Consider the following 16,991-nt stretch of genomic DNA (forward strand, 5'->3'; position numbering starts at 1 on the left):
TGTTTGTCCTATATACACCCCTCATTACCATAAATTTCCTGTTGGTCCTATATACACCCCTCATTACCATAATTTCCCTGTTTGTCCTATATACACCCCTCATTACCATAATTTCCCTGTTTGTCCTATATACACCCCCATTACCATAATTTCCCTGTTTGTCCTATATACACCCCTCATTACCATACATTTCCTGTTTGTCCTATACACACCCCTCATTACCATAATTTCCCTGTTTGTTCTATTTACACCCCTCATTACCATAATTTCCCTGTTTGTCCTATATACACCCCTCATTACCATAAATTTCCTGTTTGTCCTATATACACCCCATTACCATAATTTCCCTGTTTGTCCTATATACACCCCTCATTACCATAAATTTCCTGTTTGTCCTATATACACCCCTCATTACCATAAATTTCCTGTTTGCCCTATATACACCCCTCATTACCATAAATTTCCTATTTGTCCTATATACACCCCTCATAACCATAAATTCCCTGTTTGTCCTGTGTACACACCTCATTACCATAAACCCCCTGTGTGTTCTATATACACCCCCATTACCATAAATTCCCTTTTTGTCCTGTATACACCCCTCATTACCATACATCCTCTGTTCTATATACAAGCCTTATTACCAAATGAGATGACCTAAAACTAGATTAGCGTGTTGTAGCTTCACCTTTTAAAAATAAAACTTTCTCATAGGAGTTACAGCCAAAGATGTTGCTACAGTTCAACGACTACTCGTTAGGCTAACTTACCCTGTAAGAGTGAGGAACGCCCAGCTGGGCAGAGGGAACAAGACCCCCGAAATCCCTGAGATGAGCCGTGTCATTACACCAGAGGGTGCTGTAGTGAAATGTATGCTGGACGGCTCCACAGAGGTAATTCAGAATAATAGTGTAGCTAAACCCAAGAAGAAAACTGTAATATATTGTGGCTTATCAGTGGGGATTACACTTTGAGGTCATCATAGTCAAATTTCTCCAGGCTGCAGATGACGCTCTCTATGCACAGAGAAAGCAGTTCAGTGTTAGAAATAATTTGTGGATGGTGATGTAGCTCAGAGCAGAGGTGGAGGGATTGGCAGATAAGGGTGGTGAACACTGAGTGGTCGGTGATATAGATTGGGGTAGAGGTCAAGAGAGGTCAATTGATAAATTGGCAGACAGAGGTGGTGGACACGGTGTAGTTGGTAATGTAACTTAGAGCAAAGATGAAGTGAATCCAGTGGAGTGATTGGCAAAGAGGGGTGGTGGACATTTAGCAGTTGGTCATATAGCTTGGGGCAGAGGTAAAAGGAATCCAGTGGAGGGATTGGCAGAGAGGGGTGGTGGACACTGAGTGATTGGTGATGTAGCTTGGAGCAGAGGTGAAGGGAAGTCTGGAGGGATTGGCACATAGGAGTAAAGGACACTGAGCAGTTGTTAATGTAGCTTGGGGCAGAGGTGAAGGGAATCCAGTGAAGGAATTGGCAGAGAGGTGTGGTGGAAACTGGTCGGTGATGTAACTTGGGGCAGAAGTGAAGGGAAGTCAGTGGAGGGATTGGCAGAGAGGGTAAAGAACACTGAGCAGATGTTGATGTAGCTTGGAGCAGAGGTGAAAGGAATCCAGTGGAGGGATTGGCAGAGAGGGGTGATGGACACTGAGAAGTCGGTGATGTAGCTTGGAGCAAAGATGAAGGGAATCCAGTGGAGGGATTGGCAGATAGGAATGGTGGACACTGAGCAGTCGGTGATGTAGCTTGGAGCAGAGATGAACGGAATCCAGTGGAGGGATTGGCAGAGAGGGGCGGTGGACACTAAGTGGTTGGTGATGTAGCTTGGAGAAAAGATGAAGGGAATCCAGTGGAGTCATTGGCAGAGAGGGGTGGTGGACACTGATCGGTAATGTAGCTCGGGGCAGAGGTGAAGGGAAATCAGTAAGGAACAATCTTCCCACGGATTGGAAGAGAAGGGTGATGGACACTGAGCAGTTGATGTAGCTTGAAGCAGAGGTGAATTGAAACCAGTAGAAGGATTTGCAGAGAGGGTTGGAGGACACAGAGTGGTTGGTGATGTAGCTTGGAGCAGAGGTGGAAGGAAGCCGATAGAGGGATTGGCAGAGAAGGGTGGTGGTCACTGAGTAGTTGGTGATGTAGCTTGGAGCAAAGGTAAAGGGAAGTCAATAGAGGGATTAGCAGAGAGGGGTGGTGGACACTGAGTGGTTGGTGATGTAGCTTGGGGCAGAGGTGAAAGGAATCCAGTGGAGAGATTGGCAGAGAGGTGTGGAGGACACTGAGTGGTTGGTGATGTAGTTTGGAGTAGAGGTGAAGGGAAGCCAGTGGAGTGATTGGCAGAGGGGGTGGTGGACACTGAATGGTTGGTAAGGTGGATGAGTCTGGCAGAAGCAATCATGATAGAGCAAAGTGGGGATAGATCAGCCAACAGGAATGAAGTTTCAATAGTCGAGGAGGGAGATGACAATGCAGTGAACTAGTAGGATAGTAGTGTCATTATTTAAGAAGGGGTGAATTTTGATAATCTTAAGGAGATAAAGTAGACTGATATGTAATTTGTTGTTCCCGGAAATATTAAATATAGACGTATCCATCGGACATGTTCTTATCTAGATTCCGTCCAGCCTTTTTATATAATTTCTGTACCAGGTTCTGTTTCCTGATGGATCTGTGAGCAGAAGTCCAGATTCGGGTCCCATCACTGCTCTGTGTCGTCCTGCACCCCTCCCTGCAGAAGAGCACAACGCCCCTGAAGTCGATTCCCAGTCAGCACCACCTTCTGCTGGATCTACACGTGAATCCAGGGACCAGAAATCAGAGTCTGTCCCCGACAACAAAAAAGGTACACTGAATACTACAGTATTAATGATACTGTATTCATACAGACAGAGGTGCGGAAGGCAGCATATTTCCTCCTTATTGGCTGCTAACTGTGGGTCAGCCTCTGCTGACTAAGTGATCCACAGCAGATTGGAGATCAATGGCATTGCAAAAGTGAAAGGGGCCCATCTCTGTCTGAACAATGTTTACAAACAATGTATCTGACAGCCTGTTTGACAGCAGAAGCTTCCACATTTGCTGTATTTACACAGCAACTCCCAGCTGTCATTTTGACAGTCATGAATAGCCGTAAGTGTGAGTGGGGTAGAAGTACACAGCTTGCACACCTAATGTCAACAACTGGTTACATTCTAGCTGTTACATTTGAAGTAAGTGAAAATTTCCTTTAAAATCACATTATCAATTTCCCAGAAAATATTCTGAAAACTGGAACAATACACGCTGTACATATCTACTATTCAGTGGTCATTAGGTTTGGCATTGCCGCTCCATCCAAAAGTGACATTTAGATGGCTTCCAGAGCCTTAAATGACCTGATAGTTTCTTATATCCCTTGAGGACTGGATTGGTGATCTTCCCATGACTGGAAAACTATAAACCCCAAGATGGGGATAACAGAGACAGAACTATGGTGGAGATGTCTTACTGTTGGAATCCTTACGAAATATAAGAAACCAGTTGGTTTCTCAGCTCACCAGACTTCATCAATAACCAACATTTAATTCCAGGTGGATTCATCCTTAAAGGTTTTCTCACTCTTGTTGTTCACAGGGAAAGGTGGGCAAAAGTTGATGCCGCCAACAACTAAGCCAGAGTCAGTAGATGTTCCTCCCCCTGAGCCGCTGCCAGCCACTCCCCCAGTTGCAGCAGTACAGCCCGGAACCTGGATCACCACAATCCCATCCGGAGATCAAGTAGGAACTCGGGGCTCCGAAAGGCTGGACCTGAGATCTCTGCAGACTTTTAAAGCTACAGACCCTGTTAACGGGACAGTAAGTCACCTTCCTGACCCAGTAGAGTTTATGCTATGATTTTTTTTTCACAGCACAGGAGGAGTCCAAAAATGGCGTAGCACCATTCTAGGATAGAATGCTAGGCAAATTTAGCTGTTGGCATGTTCTGTAATCAGAGCTGAGATTGATTGCCCAGGTCTGTTCATAGCTCCACAGCCTGGGGATTTGATTGTTCCCCCTTCCTCTGTGAAGAACCTTCCAGAGCTTAGGGTGGGAAATTCGAATGCCTAGGCTGAATATTTGCCATGCTCTGACCAATCCCTGTGGAGGTGTGTCCAGTAAGTTGTCAGAGAGGTGGTAAATTGGTCGAGCCCTGGTCAGACTGTCTTTCCCTGAGAGGGAACTGATCTGCGAGCTGTTTGCCCCTGGAGCATTCCTGGACTGGCTGCTGAACTACTCTCCTATGGATGAAGCCTATTGACTTGTCCTAGTCTGGGATCTGTGAGTAGAACCTGATCCCTGTTCCAGTTTATCTTTACTTGTGCTCAAACCTACTTCATGGTCCCCAGTCATGTTCCAGTCTACCTTTACTTTTACTCAATCCTTCTTCATGGTCCCCAGCTGTGAACCTAAAGACTGTTCCGGTCAACCTTTATTTTACCCAATCCTACTTCATGGTCCCCAGCTGTGAACCTATAGACTGTTTCAGTATATATTTACTTTTACTCAAACCTACTTCTTGGTCCCCAGCCGTGAACCTATAGACTGTTCCAGTCAACCTTTACTTTTACTAAATCCTACTTCATGGTCCCCAGCTGTGAACCTATAGACTTTTCCAGTCAACTTTTACCCAATCCTACTTCATGGTCCCCCAGCTGTGAACCTATAGACTGTTTCAGTATATCTTTACTTTTACTTAAATCTACTTAATGGTCCCCAGCTGTAAACCTATAGTCTGTTCCGGTCAACCTTTATTTTACCCAATCCTACTTCATGGTCCCCAGCTGTGAACCTATAGACTGTTTCAGTATATAATTACTTTTACTCAAACCTACTTCTTGGTCCCCAGCTGTGAACCTATAGACTGTTTCAGTATATAATTACTTTTACTCAAACCTACTTCTTGGTCCCCAGCTTTGAACCTATAGACTGTTCCAGTCAGCCTTTACTTTTACTCAATCCTACTTCATGGTCCCCAGCTGTGAACATATAGACTTTTCCAGTCAACTTTTACTTTTACCCAATCCTACTTCATGGTCCCCCAGCTGTGAACCTATAGACTGTTTCAGTATATCTTTACTTTTACTTAAATCTACTTAATGGTCCCCAGCTGTAAACCTATAGACTGTTCCAGTCAACCTTTACTTTTACCCAATCCTACTTCATGGTCTCCAGCTGTGAACCTATAGACTGTTCCAGTCTGCCTTTACTTTTACTCAATCCTACTTCATGGTCCCCAGCTGTGAACCTATAGACTGTTTCAGTATATCTTTACTTTTACTTAAATCTACTTAATGGTCCCCAGCTGTAAACCTATAGACTGTTCCAGTCAACCTTTACTTTTACCCAATCCTACTTCATGGTCCCCAGCTGTGAACCTATAGACTGTTTCAGTATACATTTACTTTTACTCAAACCTACTTCTTGGTCCCCAGCTGTGAACCTATAGACTGTTCCAGTCAACTTTTACTTTTACCCAATCCTACTTCATGGTCCCCCAGCTGTGAACCTATAGACTGTTTCAGTATATCCTTACTTTTACTTATATCTAGTTAATGGCCCCCAGCTGTGAACCTATAGACTGTTCCGGTCAACCTTTATTTTACCCAATCCTACTTCATGGTCCCCAGCTGTGAACCTATAGACTGTTTCAGTATATCTTTACTTTTACTTAAATCTACTTAATGGTTCCCAGCTGTAAACCTATAGACTGTTCCAGTCTACCTTTACTTTTACTCAAACCTACTTCATGGTCCCCAGCTACAAACCTATAGACTGCTTCAGTATATTGACTGTTCCAGCCCTCCTTTACTTTTACTCAAACCTACTTCATGGTCCCCAGCCATGAACCTATAGACTGTTCCAGTCTACCTTTTTCTTTTACTCAATCCAACTTCATGGTCCCCAACTGTGAACCTATAGACTGTTCCAGTATATCCTTACTTTTACTCAATCCCACCTCATGGTCCAAAGCTGTGAACCTATAGACTGTTCCTGTACCTATGCTGCTGTCACTGAGCGAGAATTGTCCTCTGCTAACAATACCTAACGTTTTGGAGTATCCCGAACCCCAAACGCCCCTCCTGTTATCAATTCTACAAGCAAATCAAACTTAAAAAGACATTCCCTAGCCTGAGTGAATGGACTGTTGCTGTGTCTGGCTGCCTCTGCACTGCTGGGGCAAGAACCTGTAAATTCACAGTGGCCCCCTTGGGGGTAGCACTCCAATGATAACAAGTTTGTTGGGTTCACCTCCCTTCTGTGCCTGAAATATGAGACTTTAAGAGGCTTAGTTAACCAGCCAGGAGTTGAAGGAAGTTTAAAGAACTCGCTCACTCTTGCTCTCTAGCTCCTCCCCCAATTTCTCCAGCCAGTGCAGCCATTACCTTTTAAATCCTGAAGTTAATTATAAGCTGGTGTGCAGAGGATGATGAAAAATTAATATACAGAAGGTTTGCACCCTAATTTTAAATCAATATGTATGTAAACTTCATGTGTGAAGGAGCAGGTTACTACATGTGCCGCCCGTGTTGCAGGTGGTGACGACTCGAGAGGACGGGGTGGTGACAGCAGTGAGCACAGATGGGACCACGGTTGTTGAACACGCAGACGGGACAAGAATCACCACCTTCTACCAGAACGTGGACATCCCTCTCCCTGGAGACCACGAAGAAACCGGTAACTATTCTTAGGGACACCAGATTGGCTCCCCAGTATAGGCCCAGAAACCAGAGGATGAATTTACAAAGCTTTAGCACCAGGATAAGGAGCTTCATTCTCAGCAACGTGACTATAGCTTTTCAGGCGTGTGGCCAAAAATAACAAATTTTTTAAAAATATTGTTCTCCTTATTGTTGTGAAGTGAGCCTGTAATGTGCTGGTGTTGTCAACCCAGGCATTGCTCAAGAAGATGCCTGAAGATCTTCTTGTAATACTTTTTTTGTTGTTTTCTCATGGCTGGATAAAATGTAATTGCCTGGTCAGCTCTATCATCACCTCCCATGGTGTTGTAGTCTATCACCACTTGTGGTTTCATGTTGTCTTTCCCACCTTTTGTGTGTACCATGACAGCGGAGGTGTTATGGATTGTACTCATTAGGCACACATTTTTTTTTTGGCACGCCATCGCAGTGCCATCATTTTGCCTTTCTAGTAGGCAACCATTTCTCCCGTCTTGAGCTTCTTATTGCCAAAGGTCGGTGGCTTGTCACGCCGGTTAGCCCTAACAGTTCCATAGGCATCAGTTTTGTTCTGTAAAAGGAACTCATAGAGTTCAGGAGATGTGTAAAAATTGTCTGTAGTTACACAATAGCCCTGATTTAAAATGAAAGAACTGAAGATGTCGCCATTCCATAATGACTGTATTTTTGGTTGAATTTGGTTCCTTTCCCAGGATATAGGACAGAATTCCAAATATAACAAGTGCTCCATTCACATAGCATGAATGATTTTACGCCAAATCGTGCCCTCTTTGACGCCATATATTGTATCCAGCTGAGCCTTCCCTTGAAGGCCATTAGACTTTTGTCTATGCTGATGTCTCTATCTGGCACATATCTCTGTTGGAAATTTTTCATAATCCTCTGATATACCTCCCAAATCTTCTTGAGTTTGGGGGCTGGATGAGTAGTTTCGTCAAATCAAAGTGCAAATACTTCATTATCAGGGAAAATTTGTACTCCCACATGACCGTGCCAAAGAATGGAGTGGCTAGTAATTTATTGGTTGTCCAATACCACTTCTTCAGGGGTTTCCCCACCACTCCCTGAAGAATTATTAGGCCCAGAAATTTCCAAAGGTCCTCTTTGGTCACTGGTTCCCACCTTCTGCTCCTTGAAAACCTCCGATGTGTAGCAGCTTGTTGCTCCTGGTACCGGTTTGTCTCCGTAACTATTTTTTCAATAACCTCATCGGTCAAAAATAGTTGGAGGTATGCCAAGGGGTTGTCATCTTCAACATCCACTTTGATACCAGGTGCTCCAGTAAATGGGAATCTTAGGGGCGCTACGTGCTTCGTACCACAGTCAATAGAGCACCAAGTCGGCACATCACTGAGGTCAGTCGCAAGATAGTCGCAGAAATCACTTTCTGTGTCTGATGACGAACTTCCCCACGAATTGCTATCACTCAATTCTGCAAGTGATTCTGTATCGCTATCGCTGTTTCCAGAGCGTCATAAACCGCTTTTGAGGTAAAACAACATCACACGTCACTTCCGTCCAATGGTCTTAAAGGGGAAAAAAAATGTAATTAAAAAAAAAAAAAACCCTTTTTTTTGTTATTGCTTTTAATGCCGCGTACACACAACCGGACTTTCCATCAGAATAGACTCCGACAGTCTTTCCAACGGAGTTCCTCTGAAACGGACCTGCCTACACACGATCACACCAAAGCCCGATCGTTTAGAACGCAATGATGTACGACGGGACTAGAATAGGGAAGTTCAATAGCCAGTAGCCAATAGCTGCCCTTGCGTCGTTTTTCGGTCCGTCGGAATAGCAAACAGACAAGTGGTTTTCCCGATAGGGACTGACTCCGTCGGAAAGATTTGAAACATGTTCTATATCTAGGTCCGTCAGAATTTTAGAAAGAAAAAGTCCGATGAACCCCACACACGATCGGAATGTCAGACGGAATGATTCTGTCGGACCTTTTCTGCCGGAAAGTCCAGTCGTGTGTACGCGGCATAAATATGAGATTTGAGGGTTTTTTTGACCCCCCGGATCTCACATTAAAGAGGTCCTGTCATGCTTTTTTTCTATTACAAGGGATGTTTACATTCCTTGTAATAGGAATAAAAGTGACCCAAAATGATTTATTTTTAAAAGACAGTGTAAAAATAAAAAAATAAAAAGTTAAAAAAGAGAAAAAAAAAAGTAAAGCGTTCCGTCCCGCCGTGCTCGCGCGCAGAAGAGAACACATACGTAAGTCGCGCCCACATATGAAAACGGTGTTCAAATCACACATGTGAGATATCACCGCGATCGGTAGAGCGAGAGCAATAATTCTAGCACTAGACCCCCCCCTCTGCAACTCAAAACAGGTAACCTGTAGAAATTTTTAAACGTCGCTGTCACGGAACGTCCCACACTCCGCTTGAGTGCTTCCGTCATATACCGCTTCCTAAGTTCTAGAACACGAGTCCAATGGATCTGGCTATAGGAACCCCCAAGAACTAGACAACACCAGTCTTGGAGTACATCAGAACTAACTTTTTATTTGAGATCTCACAGACCTTTATACAGCAGGGATGACTCAAAGCTAACCTAATTAACATGAGCTAATTTACTACAAAATGTACCCAGACCAGATGACAGTCTTGTGGGCACCGAGCTTCACACATTAATATAAACACAATAGCTGGAGCTAATTACAATTAACAATACAAACAACAATCTCCCCCCTCCTCAGCCTAGACCATTCGTCTCCTAGCCAGTGCTGGTGGCTAATGTGATCAGCTCTCTCAATTAACATAAACACATGTTGATAACACCAGCATCTCCTCACAGGATGTGTCCCAACAGAATGAATCAGTCTTATCAGCAGGGGGCTGCTGGAGGAATCCCCCCTCCCTCTTCAGGGACACAAATCTACAGTAAGGAGTCCCCATACAATATATACATATATACACGACTGAGTCCGATTAATACAGTTCAGACTGGATTTCTCATTCACCTCACAAAGAGTATTGTTCCATTGAAAATCCAGGGCCCATAATCAAAAGGCAACAGGCTTGCATACAGTCCTCTCCAACAGCCTCTGTTCTGGCTATGTCTGTCACAGTCGTCTATGGAGATTTTTAAGGATCAAAGTTTGTCGCCATTCCACGAGCGGACGCAATTTTGAAGCGTGACATGTTGGGTATCAATTTACTCAGCGTAACATCATCTTTTACAATATAGAAATAAATTGGGCTAACTTTACTGATGTCTTATTTTTTTCCCCCAAAAGTTGCACAAATACGGTGTGACATAAAGTATTGCAACGACCTCCATTTTATTCTCTAGGGTGTCTGAAAAAATATATATATAATGTTTGTGGGTTCCAAGTAATTTTCTAGCAAAAAAATCCTGATCTTAATTTGTAAACAACAAGTTTGAAAAATAGGCCTGGTCCTTAAAGTAGTTAAGGATTATGCCTTTAGTTGCTATTTATATGCCAGGCAGTATGGGCAGCATCCCTGCTGAATGACCGCTGTGATTAATTATCAGTGTACATACTCTGTTGTTTATGTAGACTAATAGACTGCACTGAGAGGGGAACAGTAAAGCATAATTACTGAGTGATTATCTAAAATAAGACTACTGATCACCAATGGCATCGCTAGGGGGTGGCTTTTGGGGCTATAGCCCTGAATCTGGGGCCCATAGCCCCTAGTCTCTGCCGGGGTCCCCAAGGGAGGCTCTTTGGGGACCCTGATGCAAGGGGGAGGCTCTCTGGGGACTCTGATGTAAGGAGGAGGCTCCCTGGGGATCCTGATGTAAGGGGGGGCTCTCTGGGGATCCTGATGTAAGGGGGGTGGCTCTCTGGGGACCCTGATATAAGTGAGGGGCTCTCTGGGGATATATATACACCCACACGTATATTACTGTATATACATGTGTATGCCCGCCCAAGCGTATGACTTTCTTTACTACGCTGCTATGGGCTCTAGCCCCAGATCTAGACCCAGCAATGCCCCTGCTGATCACCTGTTAAAATAAACTGACAGCAGTAGTGTAAAGGTTCGGCAAACAATAAATCTATACATTTTACTTCTATCCAGAAAGAAATCATGTAGAGGCTGAGTCAGATAAGTATCTGCAGTCATTTAAAAACAGGATAGTTTGAAAAATGTGTAATGGGTCCTGGCACACACAATAATGAAAATACGGGACAGCAAGAATGTTGGACTATGAAAATAAATGACTTTCAGATCAATGTGAAAATATTAAAAACATGTGGTGCCCCGAAATACATTGTAGCTTGTCACCGTAGAATGTACTCTGTTACACCTTCAACAACCGCTGCATCACAGCGTGCATCCAAACAGAACATCGATTACGTGTTTTATAGTCCATGCCAGCCAGATTGTCAAAAAACTATAAAAACTTTTCTTTCTTTTTTTTTTTTACTTTATTTCCTTCTTCTGCACATAGTAAAACGTACTAAAAACAGCATTTACCCAAAGCTATGCAGTCCTCTTACCCAATATATTTATAAAAGCATTATTCAATTATATTGGACATAATATATATATAGAATGATATACCTCACCAATTCTGTTTTAAATCCAGGTATGTCAATTTATTATTCCACTGTAAAGTTACACTTGTACACCCATGGCTTTATCCTAAAGCATCTGGTTCCAGTGTAAAGCTGGACTCTAGTCAAAGTTTAGCCATGATCTGCTGTTTGGGGGGGGGCAGTTTGCACCGCAGGCAGAGTCTGCTCATCAGCCAGTGGGACTTGCTTGCCGCGTGTTCCTCTTCCAAATGACTTCTCCTGCTGATAAGTCTAGGTAAGCTTGGTTCTGTGTTAGCAGTGTAACCATACCTCCCAACTTTTGAACTTCAGAATGAGGGACACTTGAGGGAGGAAGCGACCTGCGGCACGCATAGCGTTCCATGGCAAAATGTGGATGTAGCCAAACCCTTAACATCGGGAGGGGTTTAAGGGCGAGGGGTGTGCTGTGTACAAACTGCAGGGTTGAAGAGTGCTCTATGTACAGAGTGCAGGGTTGAGGAGTGCACTGTGTACCTAGTGCAGGATTGAAGGGTATGGTACGTACAGAGTGCTTGTTTGAGGGGTGCGCTATGTACTGAGTTCAGGGTTGAGGGTTGAGCTACATAAAGAGTGCAGGTTTGAAGGGTTGGCTTTGTACAGAGTGCTGGGTTGAGGGATGTGCTACATAAAAAGGGCATGGTTGAGGGTTGTGCTACGTTCTGAGTTCAGGGTTGGAGAGTGCACTACATGCAGAGGGCAGGGGGGAGGGGTGCGCTATGTACAGATTGCAGGGTTGAGGGGTGTGCTACATACTGAGTTCAGGGTTGAAGAGTGCGCTACGTAAAGAGTGCAGGGTTGAGTGGTGCACTACATAAAGCGTGCAGGGTTGAGGGTTGTGCTACTTACTGAGTTCAGGGTTGAAGAGTGCACTACGTACAGAGGGCAGGGGGGAGGGGTGAACTACGTACAGAGTGCAGGGTTGAGGGGCGTTCTACGTACTGAGTTCAGGGTTAAAGAGTGCTCCTATGTACAGAGTGCCGGGTTGAGGGGCCCGCTATGTACTGAGTTCAGGGTTGAAGAGTGCTCCTATGTACAGAGTGCAGGGTTAAGGAGTGCGCTGTGTACCTAGTGCAGGGTTGAGGGGTATGGTACGTACAGAGTGCAGGGTTGAGGGGTTTGCTATGTACTGAGTTCAGAGTTGAGGGTTGCACTACATAAAGAGTGCAGGTTTGAGGGGTTGGCTTCATACAGAGTGCTGGGTTGAGGGATGTGCTACATAAAGAGGGCAGGGTTGAGCGGTGCGCTACGTAAAGAGTGCAGGGTTGAGGGTTGTGGTACGTACTGAGTTCAGGGTTGAAGAGTGCACTACGTAAAGAGTGCAGGGTTGAGTGGTGCACTACATTTAGAGTGCAGGGTTGAGGGTTGTGCTACGTACTGAGTTCAGGGTTGAAGAGTGCGCTATGTACAGAGTGCAGGGTTGATTGGCTTGCTACTTACTGAGTTCAGAGTCAAAGAGTGCACTACGTACAGAGTGCATGGTTGAGGGGTGCCCTTTGTACTGAGTTCAGGGTTGAAGAGTGCGCTACGTACTAAGTGCAGGGTTGAGGGGTGCACTACGTAGAGAGTGCAGGATTGAGGGGTATGCGCTACATAGAGAGTGCAGGGTTGAGGGGTGCACTATGTACTGAGTGCAGAGCTGAGGGATGCGCTATGCACAGAGTGCAGGGTTGAAGAGTGGGCTATGTACAGAGTGCAGGGTTGAGAGGTGCGCTACATACAGAGTGTATGGTTGAAGAGTGCGCTACGTACTAAGAGCAGGACAGCTTGGAAAAGAAAAGGTATTGGTCTCAGTCCGTGGTTCTGTGTTGAGGAGTTGCGCTACGTAGAGAGTGCAGGGTTGAAGAGTGCGCTATGTACTAAGTGCAGGGTTGAAGGATGTGCTGTTTACTCCCAAGTTCTCCCCCAGTACAGGGCTCAGCCTCCTTTCCCCATTCCAATACAGAGCTCTCTTCCTCACAACTCCTCTCCCAAAAATGCATGAAAGAGTGGAGCTGTTGCAAAAGAGCAGCTACAACTTACCCGCCCTGGCAGCCTGCGTGGATATGCTTAACAAGAAGGAGCTTCTGCCGTGGAGCTGACAGCAGCCGTGGCCAATGTAGATTCCCTGCCCCCTCCCTCCACTAGAGATGTGTGTGGGGGGGGGGTTCTGAGTGGCCGCCGGGAGAGTAGCACTGTCACTTGTAAATACAGAAGCGCTGTATTCTGCATTCTTTCTGCCTTGCATCACTCGGGAACCAAACTTTAGGCTTCTCTTTATGTTTTATTGGGGATATCAACTTGGATAGGGATGAGGGATTATGGGATGCCCAGATTAAAGTTGACAAACAACTTGAGGGCAGCATGGAAAAGAAAAGGTATTGGTCTCGGTCCGTGGTTCTGTTTGAAGCTCTGCAAAACTTCTGCTGGACCGATGATAAAGTCCCCATGGTTTTTTAGGCGCAGCTCTGTCACCTTAGCAAAGAATCAATATGACACTCAAAGTCCCAGCTCTTAGCAGGAGCTCTATGTCCCCTTGTAGAAAATGCCAACACACCTGGCTTGCTTGAAAATGTCCCAGAGGAAGGGATTTAGGTTAGCTGTGACACTGCCCCATGAAAGCTTGCTAAATATTGCATCTGGCAGCCTTCTCGCTTGTTGGCCCCGGGGATGATCAGAGGGTACTTACACTGTCCCTTAAATCCTGCTGCTTGCATAGACTGCTGTTTAGGCCTCCTGCTGGACAAATCTTTGCTCATTGGGCAGGGTGTCTCCTGGATGAGACAATAGTTTAGTGAAGATCACCTCTGCAAGTTCTCTTCTTCTCTTCTCTGCTCCAGCCTGGAGGCAGAGCCAGCCCCCCCACCCCCCAGCCCTGGGGTCCGCTCAAAGGCCTCACAACTCCAGCCTCAATACTCCATATTCCACTTGACAACAACCCTCTGCTGGCCAGGCTGTTCTATATTCATGATCCCATCCAACCACCTTGTCAGGTCTCCTGCCTGAAGATTGGTCAGATTCTCATAAACATCCATATCACTGCCTCCTCACCACCACCCACTAGTTTCTAGATCTTTCTGGTAGTTTCTAGAACTAGGGGGAGGCACCAGAAGGCTGACCTGTAGAGCCCTCCAGCATGACCTACAAATGAACCCATGGCAATTACCGAGACTCTGGACTTTGTACACCAGAGGGCGCTACAAATTAATGCTAGATCAAGCAGTCAAGCTGCCATAGCTGTGTAGTAAATGTTGGATCAAACAGTCAGTCTGCAATAGCCATATATTAAATGCTAGATCAAGCAGTGGTAGCTTTATAGCAAATGTTGGATCAGGCAGTCAATCTGCAGTAGTTGTATAGTAAATACTTGATCAATTAGTCAGGCTGCAGTATCTGTATGATCAGCTCTGGATCAAGTAGTCAGGCCTGCAATAGGCGCATAGTCACTTGATAAGGCCCCTTTCACACGGGCGGACCGATTGGGTCCACCTGTCAGTTTTTTAAGGGACTGGATCGGACCATCCATTGCCCTCAATGGAGTGCCAGATGTTCGTTGAAACCCACCGACATCCGATCTTATCTGCTAAAAACGGACAGATGGGGGATCCTTTCCCCACCCGTCTGGCAGTTCAGATTGGATGACAGTGGGATGGAAATGCAAAGGCGGGCTGTTTCCATGCAACCGCCCATAAAGGAAGGCTGGCTGTGTCCGTGTCTGCCCGTCTGAATAGGGCCTTAAAATAGTTAAGTCACAGTAGCTGGGTGATAACTGTTGGATCAAGCAGTCAAGTCACAGTAGGGAGACGTACCCCTGAGGACGTTTGTGTGCACGAAACACTTTGGGAGGAGCATACATGCCTACGTCACACCGCCACTTCCAGTTTCTGGTTTGCCTGCCATCTTGGTAGGTCCGGACAAGACTGCTTGTTTTATTGGATATCTTATTTGTGCTGCAGCATTTTATGTTATTTTTAAAGGTTTGAAGAGTACCATCTGCACATATTTGATTAAGATACTTGATTCCTTTGGAAGCTCATGTATTGGGATCTGGAAACATATAGAACTGGTGAAGAGATGGGTTTAACCAGAGGGGTGTGTGGGGTGACCAGTGGTGTAATGACACAGGGTATTGCGACTGCCTAGCCTTAAGAACAGCCTTCATGGACTGTGTGATGGGAAAGGTGGCCAAAGAACCTAAATCAGTAAATTACGCAAAGCCTCATAGGAACCAAGGTGTGCTGTCTCCAATACGACAGCTGCATTAGTCTCATCCACCACCAACCAATTATGTGCATGCGTGAGCAGTGCAGCTGTGAAATAATCGTAGAGATCCGGACACTCCAGCCCTCCCTGTGAACATGGTCTTTGTAGTACCACCAATCTAAATCTGGGTTGACGAGAACCCCAGAGGAATGATGTCATAGCAGAATTTAATTGTTTCAAATATACAGTATTTCACAAAAGTAAGTACACCCCTCACATTTTTGTAAATATTTTCTTCTATCTTTTCATGTGACAACACTGAAGAAATGACACTTTGCTACAATGTAAAGTAGTGAGTGTACAGCTTGTATAACAGTGTAAATTTGCTGTCCCCTCAAAATAACTCAACACACAGCCATTAATGTCTAAACCGTTGGCAACAAAAGTGAGTACACCCCTGAGTGAAAATGTCCAAATTGAGCCCAATAAGCCATTTTCCCTCCCCGGTGTCATGTGATTTGTTAGTGTTACAAGGTCTCAGGTGTGAATGGGGAGCAGGTATGTTAAATTTGGTGTTCTCGCTCTCACTCTCTCATACTGGTCACTGGAAGTTCAACATGGCACCTCATGGCAAATAACTCTCTGAGGATCTGAAAAAAAGAATTGTTGCTCTATATAAAGATGGCCTAGGCTATAAGAAGATTGTCAAGACCCTGAAACTGAGCTGCAGCATGGTGGCCTAGACCATACAGCGGTTTAACAGGACAGGTTCCACTCAGAACAGGCCTCGCCATGGTCCACCAAAGAAGTTGAGGTCACGTGCTCAGCGTCATATCCAGAGGTTGTCTTTGGGAAATAGACGTATGAGTGCTGCCAGTATTGCTGCAGAGGTTGAAGGGATGGGGGCAGCATTGCTGCAGAGGTTGAAGGGTTGGGGGGGGGGGGGGGGGTCAGCCCGTCAGTGCTCAGACCATAGGCCGCACACTGCACCAAATTGGTCTGCATGGCTGTCGTCCCAGAAGGAAGACTCTTCTAAAGATGATGCACAAGAAAGCCCGCAAACAGTTTGCTGAAGACAAGCAGACTAAGGACATGGATTACTGGAACCATGTCCTGTGGTCTGATGAGACCAAGATAAACTTATTTGGTTCAGATGGTGACAAGCATGTGTGGCAGCAACCAGGTGAGGAGGACAAAGACAAGTGTGTCTTGCCTACAGTCAAGCATGGTGGTGGGAGTGTCATGGTCTGGGGCTGCATGAGTGCTGCCGGCACTGGGGAGCTACAGATCATTGAGGGAACCATGAATGCCAACATGTACTGTGACTGAAGCAGAGCATGATCCCCTCCCTTCAGAGACTGGGCCGCAGGGCAGTATTCCAACATGATAATGACCCCAAACACACCTCCAAGACCACCACTGCCTTGCTAAAGAAGCTGAGGGTAAAGGTGATGGACTGGCCAAGCATGTCTCCAGACCTAAACCTAAACTATTGATCATCTGTGGGACATCCTCAAACGGAAGGT

At 45.4% G+C, this 16,991-nt stretch overlaps 1 protein-coding gene across 1 annotated transcript in view; it reads left to right on the forward strand.

Moving 5' to 3' along the window:
* SPAG17 (sperm associated antigen 17) overlaps positions 1–16,991 on the forward strand; it is a gene marked incomplete in the record, with an annotated part of 227,908 nt that overhangs the window by 172,709 nt on the left and 38,208 nt on the right. The window contains 4 exon segments of the mRNA XM_073614557.1: positions 715–893; positions 2,657–2,849; positions 3,620–3,840; positions 6,558–6,699. Of these exon segments, the coding sequence (XP_073470658.1) occupies positions 715–893; positions 2,657–2,849; positions 3,620–3,840; positions 6,558–6,699 (735 nt within the window).

Source organism: Aquarana catesbeiana, linkage group LG02, assembly GCF_042186555.1.
Source record: "Aquarana catesbeiana isolate 2022-GZ linkage group LG02, ASM4218655v1, whole genome shotgun sequence".
In the NCBI taxonomy this organism is placed as follows: Eukaryota; Metazoa; Chordata; class Amphibia; order Anura; family Ranidae; genus Aquarana; species Aquarana catesbeiana.